The sequence below is a fragment of the Lathamus discolor genome, chromosome 6 (assembly GCF_037157495.1).
Source record: "Lathamus discolor isolate bLatDis1 chromosome 6, bLatDis1.hap1, whole genome shotgun sequence".
NCBI classification, from domain to species: domain Eukaryota; kingdom Metazoa; phylum Chordata; class Aves; order Psittaciformes; family Psittacidae; genus Lathamus; species Lathamus discolor.
Genome location: NC_088889.1, coordinates 6,320,876 through 6,342,760, shown reverse-complemented (window position 1 = coordinate 6,342,760; position 21,885 = coordinate 6,320,876). Strand labels below are relative to the sequence as shown.

General features: G+C 41.8%; 1 protein-coding gene across 1 annotated transcript; it reads right to left on the bottom strand.

Annotated features, from left to right (window-relative positions):
* Window positions 1–320: 320 nt before the first annotated feature.
* ASTL (astacin like metalloendopeptidase) lies at window positions 321–11,036 on the bottom strand. The gene is made up of 13 exons (XM_065685269.1): window positions 10,956–11,036; window positions 10,697–10,721; window positions 8,481–8,497; window positions 7,689–7,713; window positions 6,802–6,873; window positions 5,662–5,796; window positions 4,929–5,046; window positions 4,044–4,222; window positions 3,834–3,918; window positions 3,302–3,429; window positions 2,174–2,289; window positions 1,518–1,743; window positions 321–519 (listed from the first exon to the last, which is right to left on the bottom strand). The coding sequence occupies exons 1-13, from the start codon at window positions 11,022–11,024 to the stop codon at window positions 485–487; spliced, it is 1,230 nt and encodes a 409-aa protein (XP_065541341.1). The 5' UTR covers window positions 11,025–11,036; the 3' UTR covers window positions 321–484.
* Window positions 11,037–21,885: the final 10,849 nt, after the last annotated feature.

The window sequence follows — 21,885 nt, the reverse complement described above, 5'->3', positions numbered from 1 at the left end:
ATTGGAAGCTTGAGTGTTAGGCTGGGAAAAGGCTCTTTATCTAAGACCTTTTCATGCTCAAGACTGTGAAGATCATAAAATGAATTTGTAAAGCTTGCAGCTTGTCTCTTCAGCCCACTAACTAAACCTATGGTGATGTTCTCACCCCTGTGGCTGAATGAAGGGGGCTAAGAAGTAAGACCGCACTGATAGTGTGTATGGCTGGAAGGGACCGTTGAAAAATAGAAATGGAAACTTTTTTATTATGAAGCTTTTTATTTAATTGTTAAATAGAAAGAGGTAATAACTTAACAGTGCAGACAAAAGGAGGAGCACACCGGATGTATAGAATTCATACATCTATATGGCTTGGGGAATAAACTTTCTCAGGAAGACGAAAACTTCGATTCTTAATAGAATTAAATTTCATACTGATCCAAGCCAGGATAAGAGCAAAGTAGGAAATACATAATTTCAATATTCACAGAATAAGTTCTTCATGAAGTCAGTCGCTGATGCTACGTTTTCCTTGGATCCTCACTGTAAGTGAAATGAAAGAATATTTAGCTTTCAGAGCTCTCTGAACAAACCATAGTATCTCTGAAATAAGTAAATGTTAAATCACATTTTATTTGACAACTAGGATTGGTTTATAGGTGTTGACACATCAAAGTGGCATGGAGTTTCTTATTCTTATTTCCTTCCATAGCTACAATGGACAGGAATAGATACTACATAGAGACAATGCAAAATTGCTGTTTGATTTGGGTATATGGGTAAGTTTCTTTAAGCACTTCAGCGGATTTATGCAAACTCTGTGTGCTTGTTCTTATCCTATGGCAAAATACAAGGTCATACAATGGAGCTGAGCTTTCTTCCATACTAATGCAAGCTGCACTACTGTGCAGTTGCTGTAGGCTATAGACATGCACACAGGTATTTCTCTATTCCAGCTGATACATGCTAACTTGAAACCTGTGGCAACTGAATTGTATATTCATGGCCTTAGTTCTTAATTAATGAAAATTAAGAAAATGTGTTTCAGGTACATACATTCGGGGGATCCTAACCATGGAAATACTGCCCCTTTCCTTGCCATGGGGCTGGGTGACCTGGATCTTCATATATCTGTCTTGCCCTCTGAACTGTGACATTAAAAGCTGCATCTTTTTTTCAAAGGAACAGTATGTTTAAATAATGCAGTATGATTTATTCTCTTTCTACTGTGCTAGTAACACTAGCACTAACATTAAATTGATGTTATCTTTAATGGCACATGCTTTGGAATGGCAATATATCTGAGAAGCAAAGTGAACAGTATATCACCTAGCTAACACCACTGGTCCTGAGCATGGACCCCGTCTGCCTGAATGACTTAAATGGTACCAATGTAAGACCAATCCATTATCAAAGGCAAGGTAGAAAGTAATGGCTTTTGTAAAGAGCAGTTCCTCAAACAGTGCTTTTCCTCTGTGAAGATTAAGGTTCTTTGACACAGATTCTTTTTCTTTTTTCACTCTCCTTGTCCTCAGACCTACCAGAAGTAAAGACGGCTTCAAAACCAGAAGCTGTACCAGCACCATCTGTGACGAACTCTATGAGCATGAGATTACCAGAAGCAGTTACATCATTGGGTAACTTTGATCCACAGGTCTTGTCCATTAGAAGTGCAGAAGATTTGCTGGATCCGTCATAAACTTTAACATAATCACCCTGACATCCTCTGGTTGTCTGCAGCTCAAAGGCTTGAAAGTGCAATGAAATCTGGAAGGGAAGAGGAAACCAGCCTTTATTATACAGGTTTGTAACTTCTTTCATGGAATATCCTATAAAACAGACAGAATCTAAGCTGTAGCCAAGCCCAAATGGGAATTGCTTACCCAGCCTTAACACTCATTCCCTGAAGTTGCAGGGTTCAGATCTAACAGGCCTGTGACTGAATGCTCCCATGCTCAGACTGCTTTCTCTTGATTTTTCAAACCTGAAGCCCAGCATATGGAAGTTTTTCAAAATCACAACTCTGCAGTTGTCTTTGCCCATACCTGGCTTAAGGACAAGAAGTAGAGACTAGGCTGAAAACTCTCTCATGGAAAAGATCTTAATCTGGCAACGGGCATGCAGACAAAGTACAAGATGCTTAATGTAAAGAAGTAAGTTCATGCATATTCCAAGATCACTGTTGACCTGTGATTACCTTTCTGGATCGGGTTCGGATGAGCCAGACACAATTGGTGTTATCTGAGTAATTTCTTGGGTGGTTGGCAGATCTCAGTGATCCAGATGCTCCATCGAGAATAGCGCTGCAGCGACCTGAGAAAGAAACAGTATTTGCTTCAGCACTAGGTTTGCAGAAGCTTCCATTCATTTGCAATTAAAACCTCTTCAGAATGTATTGGTATCAATTTTCTGATCTGCCAGTATTCATTTCAGAGTGCTGGTACGTCCTGATTAAAATGAAGAATCATATTGTCCTAATTTTCACATAATGCATAAGCATCTGCATCAAAATGGAAAATAAAGTAGTGCTTAGAAAAAGGATCAGCTTTTATTGATTACTCCATAATTTAGCACGGGGTCTCTCTGCACCTCTATAAAAAATGTGAGGGGTTTCAATTCACTGCAATTGGTGATGTTATTTCCCACTGAGATGGGAAAGTCAAGTGATGTTAGAAGAGTCAAGTGCCAATATGATGTCTTTGCAATGCTTAAACTCTAAGCTTAGGAGGAGGTCTTGAACTTTCCTCTGTGCAAGTGACAATACTTTACTAATCATGTTTTTTTCCCTTTGACTAAATAAATTTCTCTGTATGGGAGAATATCTTCTAACAGAGCTTAAAAATAAAGAGTTAAAAATACATACAAATATAGAATGACAGCTTAAACGTTTGAAAACTGGATAAGGGTTCACGAAACTGTTCCAGTTCAGAGAAGCCTATAACCGGTCTGGTTTGGTTCGGGTCTTAAATGCTAACTGCAATGAGGAACAAAGATGTCTGGTTCTTTGTGTGATTTATAGCTGTCTCTTGAGCTGTAAGAAAGCAAATCACTCCAGTGAAGCTGCAATGTGGTATGCAATTAGGCCACTTATGCCAATAGTGAATGTGTCTGATCTAATTTAGAAGCAGAACGCATTTTCCCACTAATCACAATGTGCCTCTAGCTTCACCTTTGCATTCTCTCCCTGCACAACCTTGATGGGTACTATGACTTTAGGTGAATAGTCTCACATTCTTTAATGAGAAACTGCTGTCTCTGCAGTGTGCCCAAACATGTCTAAGAAAGGTCTGAGTAAACAATGAAGGGATGGCTCCGAAACACTTACTGCAATTGTAAAGTTTGTTGATTTTGGCCACGTCCAAGTTGCTTAGCCCCTGCCTTTGTCCAATATGGACTGATTCATCAGGAATTGGTACAATAGTTGCTTTCCCAGTGGTATTAGTGAATGTATATCTGCACACAAAAAAACCAAAAAACATAAAAATTAATGTTCTTTAGGTACAATTAATTCTTTCAGGATTTAATGGAATGTTTTGGAGGCAGAACAACAATGGTGCTCATTTTGTTGTGACTAGCAGTGCCACTCAAATAGGTTTGATTAACATATCCAGCAGTAATCAGAGTCAATCTCAAGATGTCCTCCTTTGCTCCCAAGCTCAGTTGTGAATAGCTGACTAATGGAAAGCTAGAAGGTAGTGAATAAGATAATCTTAAGGAGGGGCTTGTCTGAACTGATTCAGAGTGTTTGTCTCAGAAGGAGAAATGGGGAAACTGGTAGTTAGGAAAGAGTTATTGCAGACATTAATTCTCATGTGAGATTTGAGTTCCAACAAAAGCAATGCCATGCTGCTACTTACGGGCCATAGTGCATTACTGAGGAATAATCATATGGAAGACCCAGGTTATTCGAGTTTTCAAACTTCTTGAAGTCTGGTCTGTCAGCTGAAATATATAATATTGTACTTAGTCTATGCTGTCTATCTACTCCTGTCAAGGAGGAAGGAAGAGCTGGGAAGGGTAGGATGTGTTACACCACTTTTTACATTGAAGAGTTCAAAAGTACTTGCCTGGACTGATGTACTCCCACATGATCTTTACATGTTTATCCCTGTCACTTCGAGAATGTTCATGCAAAAAGCCCAGAGCATGGTCCAGTTCATGTTGAATTATTCCTTTCCACATGCAGCCTCCTTTCATCACAGAGACAGTCTGTCCACCTCCTACTCTCCCATAGTTGGACCAGCATCTGGGAGAAGCATGGAACACCAACAGAAGACTTCATTGTCAGGCAGGAAAAGGAACAGAACAGAGAACCTTCCTTCACACAAGTCTTGTGGGAGTGGAAGGATTCCTTCCTGTCCACTGTGATATTCTACAGAAGGGCAAACCTGACCATGATGTAGGAAACAACAGTGTGATCATCACTAAAGCATCCTAGAAGACCTTCATTAACATGGACGCTCCTACATTCTGACTTTCTGTGCACAGTGACTTTAAGACCCTAGAAATAACAGGTTTTTTTCCAAAGTACTGAACACTGTATCAAAACTGGAGTGAAGATGAATAGCGCTTTAAAGCTAATGGATGTTAAACAATTCTTTCATAAGCTTTAATTCTGCCCTTGACAGCCAACTGTGTGGTGCAGAGAACTGTTTATTTCATTAGTTGAAATTGGTTTTGCCTGTCCAAATAAGACCTCCAGTAACCTATTATATGTGGTGCTCAAGAGTGCATTATACCACACAGAAAACATGAGCTTGTTATTCTTTCCACCTTAATGGTGTTTTCCCATGATCTGCATCACTTCAGTGTCTTTGTTGAGTTCCTGATACAACTGCTGAGTCCTTGCACTAGCAAGGTATGCAAGGAGATCCATTCCTCTTTCCTCTCTAATGTCACAGTGTAGTGAGGAATTGAAAAACAACGTAGCATAATTTGTTAATTCAACTTACCCATCAGCGGATTTAATGCTGAGGTAGTCGCGCTCTGTCTTTCGCTTCACAAATCTAATACAAGTCAGTGCTTCAAATTCTGCCATGGCATCATGAATCCCGTTTATGTGGCTCTCCTCTGGAGAAGAAAGGGTTAATTGGGGTGGGATCACACAAGGACCAATGATTAATTAATTCAGTAATTAATTTCATTTAAACTATTAATAGCCCTGCATTATCCTCTTTATCCAGAAATGTTGAAATGGATTCAGGTGGGGCCCTTTTTTTCTCAACTACTTGTTTTAAATTTTAGTAGTAATTGTGATGTAGGTCCTTTCCAACCCTAACTATTCTATGATTCTATTCTATTCTGTGATCTTCTGATTAGATACTTTGAGACAGGTATAGAAAGCTCTTTTGCTGATGAAAAATAAGCTATTGAAACCACACTGCGATAGTCATGAAACATATAAAGGCAGGTATTCTGGCAAGTACCATTAGAAGGAATGATCTTTCTTGTCTCCAAGAGACCAGTTCCAAAACATTATGGAGGCAAACTTCTTGAGGATATTTGATCTCTTTTTTTTTTTCCTGTTGAGGTCTTTGTAATTTACAATTTATCTGTGCTTGCACAGTACAAGTGAATCCTTAGAACTGATTTAACCAACTATTTGTGTGGCCACTGGAAGTAGGTTTCTACCTGAAGCTTATTGAATGAAATCCATTAAAAATAACAATAGAAATTTATACCCACCGTAAGTAGGATCCAAGACGTAGGGCACACGAACAATCCCATCGCTGGACTGCGGCCAATTGCAATGGCGACAGTTGATGGCACTGCGACTCCTTCGTGGAGCTATGTCACCTTCTTGCAAGTACTGAGAGCTGTCTGTGGTGAGAGAGAAAGGGTGGAAATTCCTGAGCCACAGATTGCTGGACATTTGCTAAGTACACTTGGAAAAGTGTCACTCTACTCATCCTCCTTTTCTATCTTTCCCTACACATCCTCTCCTGGCTAGCATGAGAAATGGACTATTGGGCTAGATGGACTTCAAATGCATCGCTGTTTTTGCTGCTGTGTCCTCAGCTAAGACGAAAGGTGGGAAGCTCCAACTCTCTTGGATGGGGTTAAGGCAAGACAGGAAATGACCAAAAGCAGTTGCAATAGTGAGAGGGATGCTGTACTTTGGTATTATTTCATCATCTATCATGTGACACTGAATGAACGGCATCAAATATCTCCCCAGGAAGGATGCTGGGGAAAGGCAAGAGGAGCCAATAAGGAAACCCCAAAAGGCAAGCAAACCAAAAAGAGAACTGGGTGTTGTCTAGAGAAAACTGTAGGATGGTTTGGTGTCCATTTCTAGACAGTAGCAAAGCTTCTTACATGACTGCTGAAGGAGAAAATGTGAGAAAGACAAGCTAATAGAAAGGGGAATATTTGGAAGAATCAAGGGACAGGAAGTCTGGAGCAGGGAGCATGGAACTGACTATAGCTTATCTAGGAGTCTGTACTATAAAGCCATACGATGACTGAATGCAAGTGATGCATGCATTCAAGAAAAAAAGCAGTTAAATAATAAAGCATCCAAATATCCAAGTTCTCTTCTTATGCCCAATGAATGACAAAGATGTGGAGAGCTAAAGCTGAAGAAACTGTCTGGATAGTTCAGTTGCCTCCATACCTGATATCATCTTCGTATTGACACTATAGATTCAGGATGCCATGGGGCTTAAGCAGACCACACAGTGGTCTGACTCTGGGCATCTTTTACATGATGGTGTGCAAGATGGGAAAAATACTTGCACAGGTTGTGGTAAGACTTATACCTCCCACATCACCCCAAAAAAGCAGTAGAGACACCCATTGTAAGCAGGGATTTGGTGGAATTACCTTTGTTAATTTTCAGAATTCTGTTAAAAATCACTTCTTCCTCAGTGTCAGACTCTGTAGGTGACGGAGATTCTGCACAGAAATACAAGAGGATCACTTTCTCATTCCCATGGAAAATGCAAATCCTGATTTTTAACCCGGTGAATTTCCAGGAGCTTTCTTAGACTGGGTCTTGATTACAGTGATGCAAGTAAAACTTACAGAGCCTATTCAGGGACTGGCATGGGATTCAATTGTGTAGATATTTGCCCAATGGCACAGTCTTGTGAAACACCATCTGTGGCTATTTTGGCATTAATCCAGCTCCAAAACCCATTCTCTTTCAATCTCCCCCTCTCTCCCCAACAGCAGTTTTCCTTCTGCATGCACAGTTCACACTCAACCCCCCAGCATAAAAAAACAAGGCAAAAAGGATGGAAGGAGTCCTGCTGCTTGCTGCTGGTCATGCTGACCTCTTGAAAAACCCTTGAAACCAATGAAATTAGAACTGTGTTGCTGTTCCATGGAGTTGATAGATGTCCACAGCTAAGCATCAGGGACAAGTAGAATAAGCCAACACTGAGCATTATGCAGTAAGTTTTGACATCAATAAAAGCACAAGCACATGGCCTATATGCTTTCTATAACCTTTGAAAGTGACTTAAGTCAAGGCATTATCTAAGCAGAGCTATTTTAAGTAGAAGTTACAGCTGAGGATTTTAGCAAGGCCAAGAGATTGGACAAAACCAAAAGACCCTGCTTTGCATGAAATAAGGTGAGTGCATTCATTGAAAATTTCTTCCTTAAGATTAATTTGTGTTAAGCATGTGTTATTTTCTGCAGGAATTGGGTAGCTAACAATCAGTAAGTCCTATCGAATACCTATGTTTAGATAGAGTAATACATACCGTATATATCCTCTGGTGTAGTAACCTGCAACAATGATGCATTAGTGTTATTTCTCACTTTACATTATAAGAAAAATATTAAGTAAGAGAACATGCAAAGATCAAAAGTGTGTAGGCAACCACTGAAACTATCTTCCACTAGTGCAGTATTGAGCTTTTATATACTGCATTATTTGTAAAGAAGTACCATGGTGTGGTAGATATTCCTCTTTGATACCTTGGCAAATATGGATATTATAAAGGGAATCATAGACTCATAAAATCACAGAATGGTTTGGTTTGGAAGGGACCTTGAAGATCATCTAATTCCAACCCCCTGCCATGGGCAGGGACATCTCCCACTAGACCAGGTTCTCAAGGAGACTTGGGAAATGCAAGTTGACTTGTGCAATAAATTTCGGATCCTCCCAGTACCACCTCACCATACAGTGGTGGAAGGCCTTGGTACACACTGCTTCTAGGGGACTGTGGGGCTGGTACCCAGCTGTGGGGGTCATGTCTGTAGCAAAGCAGATTGCCTACTTCTCTTGCCTTGTATAAATAAAAAGGGAGTTTGAGTTTTCTCTATGACCCTTCTCTAGAAGACAAAAGCATCCTGGGATGTGGGCAGTATCTGAGCTCTGTGGAGCAACAAATGGAATAAGGATGGAAACCACTCACTCTGTTACAGTGTTGATTGGAAAAGTATTTCCTGCACAGATGAAGATCTGAGTGGAGTACATGAGTCTTGACCTCACTTTCCACAATGCTGAACCCCAAAATAATCAAAAGAGCTCATTTAGCTGTCCTTACCTCAGTAGGTTCTGTTGCTGCAAAAACCAAGGAAGAAAAGAGACAAACAAAAGAAGCAAATTAGATTCTGAATGCAACTTCACAGTGTTCAATAGCTCAGGCCTCCTCAGCCATGGGAATGCCTTTGGCAATTCCCTTCGCATGGAGGGGAATGGGGTGCATTAACTGATACATGGGCACAGAAATTGATATTTAGACAAAGAGCTATGAAAATTCCTAGTAGATCTTGCTAAGGGACAGAAACCTGGTCATGTTCCATTGAAGAATCAGCAAAGCATGTTATCAGTGTGAAAAGTGACAAAGGAAACCAGGGACCAAACTACGCTCTGCCCCTAGATTGCACTGCAAGAGGTGCAGGCTAACCAGCTCAACAATCCTGTCTGGTTCCACAGTGTCAAAGAGCAAAGTTACAGCATGGGATGAAGGCTATAATTTAGCAATGGGGAAAATAATCTCAGCTTCAGTATGTACCTGACAGCAGCTTGGAATCATTCTGAGTTCTGAAATTTCTTTCCAGTGTAACATCTTTTGATGTTTGAAGTCAGTTTTTAGATACAAACATGGAAGTGAAAATCTGATCTGATATTTACATTTATGAGCAGAAACTTCCTTGTTCGAATATCATAAAAGTTTAGAAATTGCAAGGACCTCCAGGGGTCATTCTTTGTCTGCTTTCCCTAAGGCAGAAACTGTTATTCCTGTCCACAGTTTGTTTGACCTGTTCTTAAGTATGATGAATGTGCCCCAAACCTGTCTGGCAATCTCCTCCAGTTTGCCAGTAATTGCAGTTTTCTTTGTCAAAATATGAAGCCTTTTTTGTTGTTTTTTCTCCCCTATCCAACACTGACAAATGAACACTTAGGCAAATACTTCTTATTTCTAAGCCTATCCATGTGCCTTATCTTTCTGGACACATACTTTCAACAGAAGATGTGCCAAGCTCTGTCACACCTTGCAGCATCTTTCCCTTTTCATAGCTGTTATTGACCGAAAGTGCTGAGTGGACTTCCTCCTACTCAGAATCTATGTAGAACCTGCAACAGAGTTGCTTCTATTGAGCCAAAAAGGCTTCAGTCTTTCCACATTGTCACTTCTGTTACACGGCTGTGGGAGTCCACTGTAATGATGGTGGTTTATTATAGAGAAGTTCACCTGGTTCCCACCAGAAAGATCTATGTCATCTACAAACTTTCTGTAAGGGAGTAAGATTTTGAGTTGGTTGACCAGATTCAGAATCCATGCACTCAAGATGCACTAGATTAATAGACTAGTCAAAGTCAAGAGAAATTAGGCTCCAGATTCCTAGGTACATAAAGCCTGCAATCCCTTTTTAAAACTCAAATGAGGTATCACAGAAAGCATCTGCCACATCCTTCATCAAATAAACATCTGGTGTGATACAGCCTTCAGAACGATACATTTACATTTTCCCTGCACTGTAAATACTGAAAGATGCTTCAGAAAGGCACAAAAAAAAGCTGTAACAATGATAAGTTAAAACTCATGGTACGCATTTGTCCCAGTCATGCTGCAACTCTGAGCCCCAACTGACTACTTTGAACTCAAGCATGTCCCTCAGCCAGCTCCAAATATGCTGAGCAGTAATTTTACAGCATCCCTTTGCTTCCATGCCATAAATGACAGCTCAAAAGAAGAACTGGGCAGTGCTCTGTTTCCCAAGGCCTCTGCCTCCCACAGCTCATCACCCCCTTCCCTGCTGTAGTTAAAATCTACCTACAGATTTATTTCTATTGACCTATGGAGATCTGCAATTATCCCATTCTATTTTGTGAATTGACACAAGCTTTCCAGCTAAGCCTGTACTATTTGTTTTCTATCCCAGCACAATGCAAAGATTTCTCTGACACCTGACATCTCTTTCTCTTAATGCTGCACCAGGTAGGCAAGGAGGCAAATGAGTAGCAGTCTTTTTGTAACACTCAACTTCGTGGAAAAATACCCAAATATCTTACTAAAATGCCATTTTCAAGCCTGTGAAAGCACATCTGAATTAACTGAACAAGCCATACCCCAAGGTATGTGTAAAGCACTTCCATATGAAAACACACTTGTAATCAGCCCAGAAACACATTAGGAAACATGGCCTTATTCAAAAGACATGAGAGTCGGTGCTTTCTTATTCTCTAAAGCCAAGTCACTCATACACAGTCAAGAAGTAACAGTTGTCTTTAAAATACAGTAAAAATCTTACTTACTTGTTGTGCTGTTTTCATAGTACTCCTGCAAAACCAATAGGTAAAAGGCATTATTCTCCCACAGCTCATAAATGCAGCAAAAACAGCATCAAAATCAGGCCAAAGGGAGGAACTAAATTATTAGATTTGCTTTATATATCATTATATTATTTATATTTTTTCTTGCAGGAAATTTATCAAAATGGGTCTCCACAGCATCATTCCAAGGAAGAATAGGTCAGTTAGAAGACGGAGCACTGCTGCATGGAGCTGCTCTCACCTGAATAGGGAAGCCCAAGGTAGCGTGAAGCAGAAATGCAGTGAAGACTAGGAACATCTTCAGATCCATTCTCCGGTCCTGACAGACCACCAGCGCGTGTCCTTATCTCTGCCCGTTCAGGAGCGCTGCCGCTAGATATACCAGCAGAGCCTGCTCTGCCAGGGGGGGAAAACCTGCACCAGCCAATGGGAATCCTAGCAGGAAGCAAACTTCTTTTGCAGCCTCAATAGCCGGTTTAGCCTCTGGGCATCTCTGGTGTGGTGCTATTGCTGTCACCGTGATCTATAGCATCCCTTGTCTTCATGCTGTCATTCATGCTCTCTAGAGCTGGATCAGCCTCATGCTTGTGCTGCCATGTACTTCCTCTGTTTCTTGGAGGATCTTTCTGTAAGTGCTCAGTTTGACTGATACCACCTAGGAAGCCCTTGTTCCTAGATAAATTTCCAGAGTACTGCACTGCTGGCATTTCAGATGGTAGGTGACTTTTTTCTGTATGTCACAGAAAGCACAGAAGGCCATTAGAGTGTTGTGCTGCTTTAGAACACGCAATATGTCATTACTCAGTGAAGTCATGCCTGATTTCCTTGAGAAGTTATCCTTCATCTTCTCAGCTTATGGTTCTATAAGTAGAATCTTTGTTTCCTCTCTGTTTCCTGGTAATTCATAACATCAGGAATATTTCCTTTGTTCCATAATTCCTGGCAGTCTGACAGTTGTAGGTGAACAACAGTCAGAGAACAAAAAAAAGCCAGCAACAGCATAAGCACCACTTTACTCATTCTGAGAACGATTGACAGACCCGTTGCTTGTCGAAGTGCACTTGTCCAGACGTGGGTGTAGGAAGAAATGAGCAGAAGCAATGCTTGTAAAAGGTAAACCAGAAGGCACCGGGCCTCTTGTCATGAAAAGCTCTTGTTGCAAGCTCTTCTTGAAGCAAAGCTCTGCTTGGTGAGCCATTTGCTGAAGTTGGTGTAGTTGGGGAATTGTCTGGTCTCTGATACACACTTGTTCCATGTCAGAGTTCATTTTCCATGCATGGAGAAGGAAACTGAACTACAGGATATACAGATTCTCTCTCTAGACCATGCCACTGCTCAGGTACCCTCCGGGCAAGTTTTAAACCCACTCGCACTGTTTCTATTTCCATATTGAATAAGGCATTCTATAAATTATCCATTTTGGTGAGTGAATCAAGAAGCAACAGAGGGCTTTGCACCCATTTGTCTCCAAATCATAAAATCATAGAAACACAGACTGGTTTGGGTTGTAAAGAACCTTAAGATCATCCTGTTCCAAACCCCCTGCCATGGGCAGGGACACCTCACACTAGACCATGTCACCCAAGGCTCTGTTCAACCTGGCCTTGAACACTGCCAGGGATGGAGCATTTACCACTTCTTTGGGTAACCTGTGTGAGTGCCTCACCACCCTCACATCCAGCATCATACTCGGTCAAGGCTAGGAATTACATGGAAATGTAATCTGAATTGCGCTGGTGGTTTTTACTCTACAATTAATTCAGTGGAAGAAAGCTTACAGTCTCACACTGCTGACTATTTAAAGAAAGTCTGGACTGACAAAATCCAGGGATAAACTTTCATTGCACCCACAGGGAGGCAGCATAGGAGGATACTACTTTTCCCTTTCTGTCCCTGCACTCTCCCTGAAGTAAGGTATGCAGCACCTTACTAGGTGCTTACTAGGCACCAGAAAGTAAAAGGCAGGGTAAGATGCGGACCATGAAAGAACAAAGATCAAGCAGGCATTGTCAGCATGCTAATCCTGCTGACACAGGCAGTCTGTGTGTCCTCTGTGCGCATAAACATTTGCACTAAGCAATGCTAAGTGCCTTTCTTCGTATTTGTGTATTACAGAGATGAAAATCCTCCTTGTGCTGAAGCAAAGCTATGTAGCTCTGGTCTGCAGTCCTAGAATGGTTTTCCAGGTTTCTCACTCAATACAAGGGCAAAATGTCTGATGCCAAAACCATGCCAAATAGACACTGCGGAATAGGGCTTGCGTTTAATCTGCTTTCTTTAGAATTAAGTGGGGGGAAAAGGAAAGGTCAGACCACTCTCAGGAAAAAAACAATCCAGGATGAAAAGGATGGATCAGAGGCAGTGAGGGAATAAAACAAAGTTTAAAAGCAAGTTAGGAAGGTTGGTTACCCTTGGAATCTTGGTAGCATGTTATTGGGAAAATGCTACTTCCTCATGAGCGCCAGATTAGCTGTTTGTGCTCAGGAATGAATGAGGGAGCTGGGCTGGCAAAAGGATGCTGCACGTTTTATGCTGGACATGCTAATATGCTGCCATATTAAACAGTTCATCAGACAGATTGATGCGTGCCACCTTTTCCTTATGCTAGCAAGATTGGGAGATTGCTGTTAGGATCAAGAATGTGGCTGTAAATACTACATCTGGCAAAGTACACACAGTAGAGTAAGGGGGAGTGCTGACACTCATGCCTGCTGTGCTTCTCAAGATCCCATCAGCTTTGGTTTGTGCCTGATATTTAGATTCTACATGTGGTTGTTTTCCTAAGTGTGGTATTATGGGGGAGGAAGTGTCAGCAGTCCCATTCTCATTAATCAAAATATTACCTAAGTTTTTGAGATATTGCAAAAAAAACATTGTATGGTTTTACCAGATACAGTAAAGCTTCAAGGAAAAGTGCCACAGAACTTGTCTTGAACCTTTAGGAACCAAACCAGGGCTGAGCAAAGAGCAACTGTGCATGTACGGAAGAAAAGCGTGTGGGAAATTCTATTGGACTCAAGTTCTCCTGTCTGTATATCCCAGTTTCTAGTGGACAGCAGGGACCACACAGACTTTGCAGATGTCAACAGTGATTGGCAAGTGTCCAAACCAACAAAACATCAGGAATTACTTGGACAGTGCCGTAGTCTACAAGGAGTCTGTTGGCAGAAAGAGCATTGCTCCTGAAAGACCACTGCAAAACTTCAAGCTATGCTGGAGAACAGATGCTGATTTGCAGAGACCCGTATGCATAAGCAAGAAGAGATGCTATAGATATACATCAGACATATCATACCAACGATAAAATGTATTTGCTGTTGCATATGGGAGCTCACTGTGAAGTATACACAGCCAAAATCAAAACAGCAGATGTATAAGAGTTAAAACACTCCTGTAGGCATCTCTCAGATTTTACTCAGTTGTGTGTCATTTAGTCATATGCGCTATACAATCCTTATTCTCTTTGGAGTGTTTCAATGTAAGCAGCTCCCAAAATAGAATGTAAACCACCAAGAGCTAGTCACAAAAGAGAAATGAAGTGTCTATTATGGCTAACTACCAACCTCTGTAACTACTAGTTACTAATTGCTGCATAGTAAAATGCAGGGGAAAAATAATTCCTAGAAACAAGAAAATAGACACATTTACATAGAACATCTTATGGCAGTTATGTGGGAGCTACCATACCATAAGACACTAACAAATCTTCGGGGTTTAAAATCTGGCTTTACCAAAACCAGCACTGAAGCAGTGGTATGGTCCTCAGTGCATAACTGAAATGGCTGTGGATTGGCATCACATAAATAAGCATCATACAACTATATTTACAGTCTGGGGTTAATGACAGTCTGACCCAGGATTACAGAAGTGCTCAATATCATGTCTCAGGAATGTCTGCTTTGTGGGACATTTGGGGATTTTGGCTCATTTTTGTCTGGAGCATGAATTCTGCTTTCAGTTCAGCTCTGGGCTCATTCTTTCTGAACCCATTTGGCCAGGAACTCTGGTCCTGTGCCCTGCTTCCAGCTCAGTGCTTTTGAGTCTCCCTCTCACTAACTCCAGGTGTCTTTAACACTGTCACAGAGTTTACTTCCTTTTCTGTGGTGTCTTTATTATCAGATTCTTCTCAGGTATAGATCAGATTCTTTTCAGATATAGATCAGTTCTCACACAAGCTTTTTGAGTCTTGGTTTAGAGGCCTTTCAGCCCTTCAGTCCTTCTTATAATTCAACTCTTGCTGGTTCTACAATAACGTTTTAGTTCCTTCCAAATTGCCCATACCTTTTTGGCAATGCAGTTGATTAGGAGTGGGTAATTTTATGTCGTGAATTCGTACCAACCAGTACTGCACTTTGCTGATTGAAACTATTGTTGAAGTGCTTGTAGCTTCTGAAGGTGCGGGGTGACCGGCATAGACTACAAGTCTCTATATAGAAGACTGATGTGTGTCATAAAACACAACTCAAGATAAGACAAAGTGCAGTTAGAAGCTGCTTTCCCACACCCCAGAGCATACTTGTTGAATTAATGGATTTACTTGTTCTTCATGTTTCTCTCTATACTTTTTCTTTGGATCCTACCTCTGAGGGAAGGCCTGGAGCTGTTCAGCATGATTCCCATTCCACTTTGCTGTGCTTCCAGTTTCTGAGGGGCTCCTGAACGATTCCCATGTCCTTTCTAAACCATCTGTAGAAATGAATCTGCATGGTCTACAAATTCCCTACCAGAGCACTTACACATCCTACATGACACTAATGATTAGCTCCAGCTGCAGTCCTAGCCCTGGCAGTGTTTCTGTGAGAGAACTCAAACCTAAATGATGAACATTGGCTTGCTATTCATTAGTCAGTTTTCTACTCAAAGAGCCAAACCTAGAAACTTTGATCTTCAGTCTGCCATCAGAAAAAGAGGGACAATGAAGAAAAAGATTTTGTTTCCTGCTGGATTGTATTTTACAAGAGAAAAATATGGAGTTAAGGAAAAAAGCCAAACTAAACCAATAAAGAAGGAAATCAGAGAAGTCATAATAATACTGTACCTTCTAAAATAAATGTTGAAACAAAGTTGGCTTTAACTCCAAAGTCAGGTTTCAACACCAAATTTGGCAAAAAGATGACTTAGCAATTAAACTAGTATTGTGCTGACCTACGATCTGATGATTATTTGGGCTGAGGGAGGGGACTGAAGGTGATGAAATTGGAACTTTAATTTGGACAACTCTAGTAATGAACTTCTGATTGTCCTAGAAAAGAACAACAAATTCCTTTCTCTTATCAGGGGAAGCCATCTGATTTGTCTGCTGCCCTTAGGTGAAGAATGGACGGATCAAAGGTTTTACATGATGCTTCCAGCCTGCAGAACAATGTTGCCCTGATTGCAAAGGAATCTGTGTGATGGGGTAAGGTGCGAGCTGTTGGAGCTGTGCCTGGGGTTATCTTTGGTCTCCCTTGCCCTCTGAAGGGACACATGCCATCACACGGTGCTGCCCCAGCTGCACACGTATAGCACTGAGGATGTCTGTCTGTGGCTCCTTGTGACAGATTGTGCAATGCCAGCCAGCTCCCCTGCTGTGAGAAAGGGTCTCCTGTTACCAATGGGGAGCTTTTGCTCACATTAACTGAGCCATGGAAGATAACTTTGTGAACGTTTGTTGGATGATTTAACTACAGGTATTGAAACATGGTCTCATGTCAGCTTCTCACAGGAGTGCATGGGAGCTGACTGTGCTGCAAACAAAAAACACCACATCTCTGCCTTTATGGTACACAGATCTGCCTGATAAAGAGTCTAGTGGTAATCCTAGTCATGGTATCATAGAATGAACTAGGTTGGAAAAGACCTTTAAAGGTCATCAAACTGTCTTTCGTCCTGGGCTCCCATATGCACTCCTCATCATTACACTTGATTTCTTTCCCTCTGTACCTCATCAGAAAGGCTGACTGTACTGCCTATCTCAATACCCTTGCTTGTCATTCACTGACTGGCTTGCCAATTGTCCTCTCTGCAGGAGTTCTGAATTACTGTATTATTCCAATGGGAGGCTCCAGATGATGGTTTCAGTCTCACTGGGTTTTTGCGAATGCCAGTTCCCTGCATTGAAAGCCTCGCCATGAGTTATACCCTTTTATCAGGTTAGTGTATGGCTTTGCTTCCTCTTCTGGGAGGAAACTATTTCCTGTTGCCTCTCTGTTGAGGTTTAACTTTTACAAGGAAATAATTCACATTTTAAAATCTACATCTACAAGTCAAATTGTGACTATTTCATCTGTTACAGACACACACACCCCCTCCCCCCCCCCCCCCCATCTTTCAGTTTCTAAGGGCTGCCTGTTCCTCAAGGAGCAGAAGATTGCCTCTTTGTGCCATGTTAGGGCTCCTGCTATCCGCACGTACAAATGTACCATAAATCACTAGGGATTTACCATTCCAGCTTTCCCATCTGGAAAGGAAGTAAGATTTTTTTCCCTGTATCAGAGGGGGAGGAGCTGAATGTGTGCATACATGTGTACACTGCTCTCTCCATCCCACTATTGATTTGCTTCAGGTCACCCAGGAATTGATGGATTTTCTACCATGGGACCTGGAAGAATCCCAGAGGAGCTGGCTGCCAGTCCAATGCCTTCAACATTCCACTGGGGAAGAGGAGACCTAATAGGAGAAAAGGATGGCTGCTACCCAAACCGTGACCAGTCTATCCATGATGCTTCCCAGGGGAGCTGTGGCTACATTAACCTTGGCTTACAGCTGTGATTGCATTAAAGAAAAAGCTTCCAAGGGGACCCCTCTTTTCCACTCATCCGCAGTGACTCTGCCATTAGTTACTGAACACATTAAATGGACATTGCTACATTACCTATGATTACCATTTCTCAAGCACTTGCCAGTGTTCTCTCTGTTGCCCAGTGGACACATCTCTCTCCTTAGAGAAACTGCAGTTGAAATAAATTGGAATGGTTGCCTTGAGATCTCCTGGAGAGAAAAGCTTTGCTCTATGTTAATATTTAATTTATTTTAGATTTATGTAATTAGCTGATAGAAGTGTGCATGGCCCAACTTTAATCTAAAGGCTTTCAAGTTTAGTCTTCTGGCTTCAGGTTCATCTTTGCTGTAGTTTCAATTCTCAGTGGACTCAGCTTTGGCTCTCAGTTCACAGGCCTGTATGGAGGAAAACTCTTTATTTATCCTGGAAGATTTGAACTGCAGCTCTGGTTTCTTACAGGGATGGTTCTGTTGTGGATCTGCAAATGATACAGTGTGAGTTCAGCAACAAATCAAGGTCAAGGCACTCTGAGAAAGATTCTACTTAGAGGTCTGATCCCATCCTTTACATATGTATCTGCCTTCTATCTCTGATAAGGAACGTTGTAAAGAGGATCTATAAGGATATTTGTATTCCTCCTTTAAATAAGCAAATTCTTTTTGTAGGAAATTGAAGAAGTGGGTGATGTGGAATATTCAAACTGGTTGGCTACTGTGAAGGAGAGGAGTATTTATTGCTTTCTTCATTCTGGTAATCTTTTCTGATCTAGAAGAGAGAAAGGCCCATGTGTTACTCATTTTGGACCATCATAAAAAGGAGAAGAGAATGGAGAGTTCGTCTCTCCAAGAATTTATGAGGGCCATAGAAGCAGTCTCAGAGGTCTGCCATTAGAAGAATTACGGCTCTACATTTGAACCATTGCAATTCTGGTATCTTGAGGTCTGATGAAGAAACAAGCACCAAGGTGATGACATAGCTAAAAAACTTGAAATATATATAGCAAATGATCAAGTCAACCTTTTGACCCAATTAACCAGGAAAACTTGGTCATTTTTTTGCCTAAGCATGAAACTAACCAGGCAGCAGTCTTGATGACCTACCAGTGCTCACAGGAGCAGGAATGCGTGCATCTCTGCTGATGGGTGCATTTGATTAAAGCATTCACAGACTCAAACTAATGGGCAAGTTCTTTGATGTCAGTGAAAGCAGTTGGCCAAGATTTTATGAGCTGTTATGAGACAATGATATCATTTCCACACTCTGTTGTATGGTTACTGTAGCAGATGGTTTGACTGCTATCCTAGGGTGGTTTAGAGCATTGTTTCATGAAGCAGTATTTTCATTTACATTCCTCACAACTCTGCTGCTTACAGATGCATCTTTGCTGTCGGCCATAAAACAACCCTATGAAATAGGAAGCAGTGGTGTTTCTCCAGAGTGGTAGACAGTCAATGTCACACTTTGAGTGCATTCCCCCTTGGAACACATCAGAATGGGTCATTCCCCCGGGCAACTCTCCTATCCCTGGCCAGGTTCCTGCTGGTGGTCAAGGGGCTCCCTTGCATCTCTCCATCTTCCTGCTATATGCTGTTGAAGCTGCAAGGACGTGCAGCTCTTCTTCCTGGTGGCATCAACCACAGCTGGGAATGAAGGTCTGTGTATGTTTGGAGCCCTTATGTTGTTTGTGTGTCCTTCTGTTAAGTAAAACTGGGGAGGAGGGGGAAACACCAGGCTGATCGTTATACGAATAACTGTTTGCATTTGCAGCCCTCCGCTCATGTCAATATGTGCTCACCCGGCCAGGTCTGGAGGGGAACCACAGTAAAAGCTGGAAGAAAATAGGAAACTACCATCTCTTTACCTTCAGCTTGGGAGTAGCTGCTTCTCATCTGCCTTCCTTGCCCCTTACCTTTCACTTTATGTTGCAGGGCATTGGGAAGGAGTCCTGCTCTTAACTGAGGTGTGGGCTGTGCATCCTGTCCTACACATCAGCAGTGCCACCGGGCAGAGGTGAACCACGAGAAAGGCCTGGCAATATTTGCTGCCTGGTAGCTGTAGCCTCATTTAACCTTGTGATCACTCTAGTAGCTGAATGTCTGATTTTGCCAGAAACAAAGATCACTGCTGCGTGTGGAAGTGATCCTATTCTGTAGTAACAGGGATCTGGTTTAGATGATCAAGCTACAGATCGTACATCTTTGGGTGAAGAGAGTCCATCAGAGCTCCTTCCCATCCAGTAGACTACTTAGGCATTGCTGCAGAGTCCAGCGTTATAAGGTGTGTGTGTGTATGGCACACTTGGCAGTGACTGGTGTCTTTTTGCCTTGTCTTTTGTCTGTCTGTGACGTAAGAATAAGGAAAGTGTGAACTTCTTCCCAGAGTCCATTAGGCCCAGCAGGCACTGTATATTCCACTGTGTCCGGAGCAGCCCTACTGAGATTTTCAAGGTGTTTAGACCACCAACATTGTTGTTCTAAATGAAGAAGTAGCCTCTGAATTTAATCATAGTGTGGGTTCTGCACCCAGTTGTTTCTGTGTCCCTATCTGTGCAGTTAGCCAAACTGGGAAAAAGAAGTTGTAGGCAGGTTCTCTTCTACTCATCTTGCTGCACAGCCACTGAGGATTACACAACTGTTCTTGTTCTAGAGACAGGAGCCGACCTTTACCTCCTACTGTCTGGTACCAAGTGTCTCTCAACTTTGAACAGAAATTTTGACACAAGATTCATGTATTTTGTCACCATTTAGGCGAAATGCAAAATCTGAGCTTTGTTGGAACGGAAGTCTTTCTCTCCTAAACTGTAGCTTTGGGGTGATATAATCTTAATCGCATATCTTTGTGAGATAATGCCATGAAACACCTTCAGTGCAATTGGCACTTCAGCTGCACAGACTGAAACAAGTCTGAAGTAAGACTGAAGTAATCAGAGCCTGGCACGGACCAAGAAATATAAACTGCTTCTGATATGATATGTGTATGTCATGATGGGGACAACCAAGATGCATGGGCCTCAGTCATGAGGGTGTTTGATGTGTAACTAGTGGTGTGACAGAAGATGTTGCATGGTGAAGGCAATGGGATAGGAAAATAATGAGTTCTAATATGACTATGTTAGACTTAAGCTCATACGAAGTCTCTCAGGAGAAGACATCAGTGTCAGCCCGAGATTTCACACTGTAAGAAGGCTGATCAGTCAGATGTTGATATGGGTTCTTTAAACTATATGGAAATATGATAGTGGGAATAGATCAAGAAAAGATCAGGTGGAGATAAGGTATAGAGGAAAGTCTAGATAACAGATTCTCATACAGTTAGGGCAAGAGTAGAAGACCTACAAAAAGAACAGATAGAAGAAGAGAAAGAGGAGCAAAAGGTTTGTGAAAGTAGAGGGATGGCTGATATAACTGAGTTTCAAAAGTCACAAATGTGTCCAGGAAAAAAAGGACAGAGTGAGCCGGCCAGTGTAAACACAGCAGTGGAGTCGAGACTGTGGAAAGCAGAGAGGAAACAACTGAGTCAATAAGGGAATGTGCAGCAAGGGTTTTACTCTTCGCCAAAACTTCGCAGTTTTGCAGCTGGAAGACAATTTCCTCATGAGTTTTGTGAGAGGAGCTATGGAAAAATTGAGGACACAATGCTTCAAGTCAGGGAGCCCAGTGGGGAGAGCACAGTCCTCTCTCAAGTATAATTTGGGCAATGGTGAAAATGAAGGGAACGTTTTCCTAGAGCTACTGAAAGGAACACACATGGGAGGCCTCCTTTCACATTTGGATGTAACTTTTTCAGTCTCATGACAGAGGAAGGTTCTGCCATGACTACTTTGCAGGCTGAAAGTTGTGTACAGAGCAAGTACAGCCCTCGGGGCAATCAATCACAGGCAATGCCATGTGTCTAAATCCTGAAGGTGGTGGCTATCTCAAGATCATTTAGATTAAGCCTGACTGCAAAACTGTCAATAACGGCGTTGGCTTAAGTGTCAAGTGTGATATTGTTATATTTCACACCAGCCAATTGATTCTGAGTAGCAATTATTGTGTCAAACTTGGCCAGGATGAGGTCAGATCTCACTATGATCTGAATCTGAAAAGGTAAAAATACCATGTGTTTCTGCAGGCAGCAAAGCCAATTCCCAGTCTCAACTATTTCACAGGAAGGCATGGAAGTCAGGCTGATCACAGCAGTGGAGCAGTAAGGATCTCATAAGCATGGACCCATGCCACTCTTTGCACTTAAGTCATTGTCAATAAACTTGATGGAAGACATCTACCCTGATAGCTGGAGGCTGTTTTCTGAGAAGGCTGTTTTTGTAGACGGTGTTTATAAGGTGTCTTTGTCTCTTGACTGGAACGTCTGGGTACACGATCATAGGTGTCAACTCTTTTGAACAGAACATTGGCTGAAATTTGTATGA

Excerpts from the sequence above, each read along its gene's own strand:
- ASTL (XM_065685269.1), bottom strand. The coding sequence starts at position 11,024 with ATGGATCTGAAGATGTTCCTAGTCTTCACTGCATTTCTGCTTCACGCT. Across the intron at positions 5,047-5,661 it reads CGTCTTGGATCCTACTTACG|AGGAGAGCCACATAAACGGG; the intron begins GTGGGTATAAAT and ends TTTCTTCTCCAG. Across the intron at positions 520-1,517 it reads TGAAGCCGTCTTTACTTCTG|TGAGGATCCAAGGAAAACGT; the intron begins GTAGGTCTGAGG and ends TTTCACTTACAG.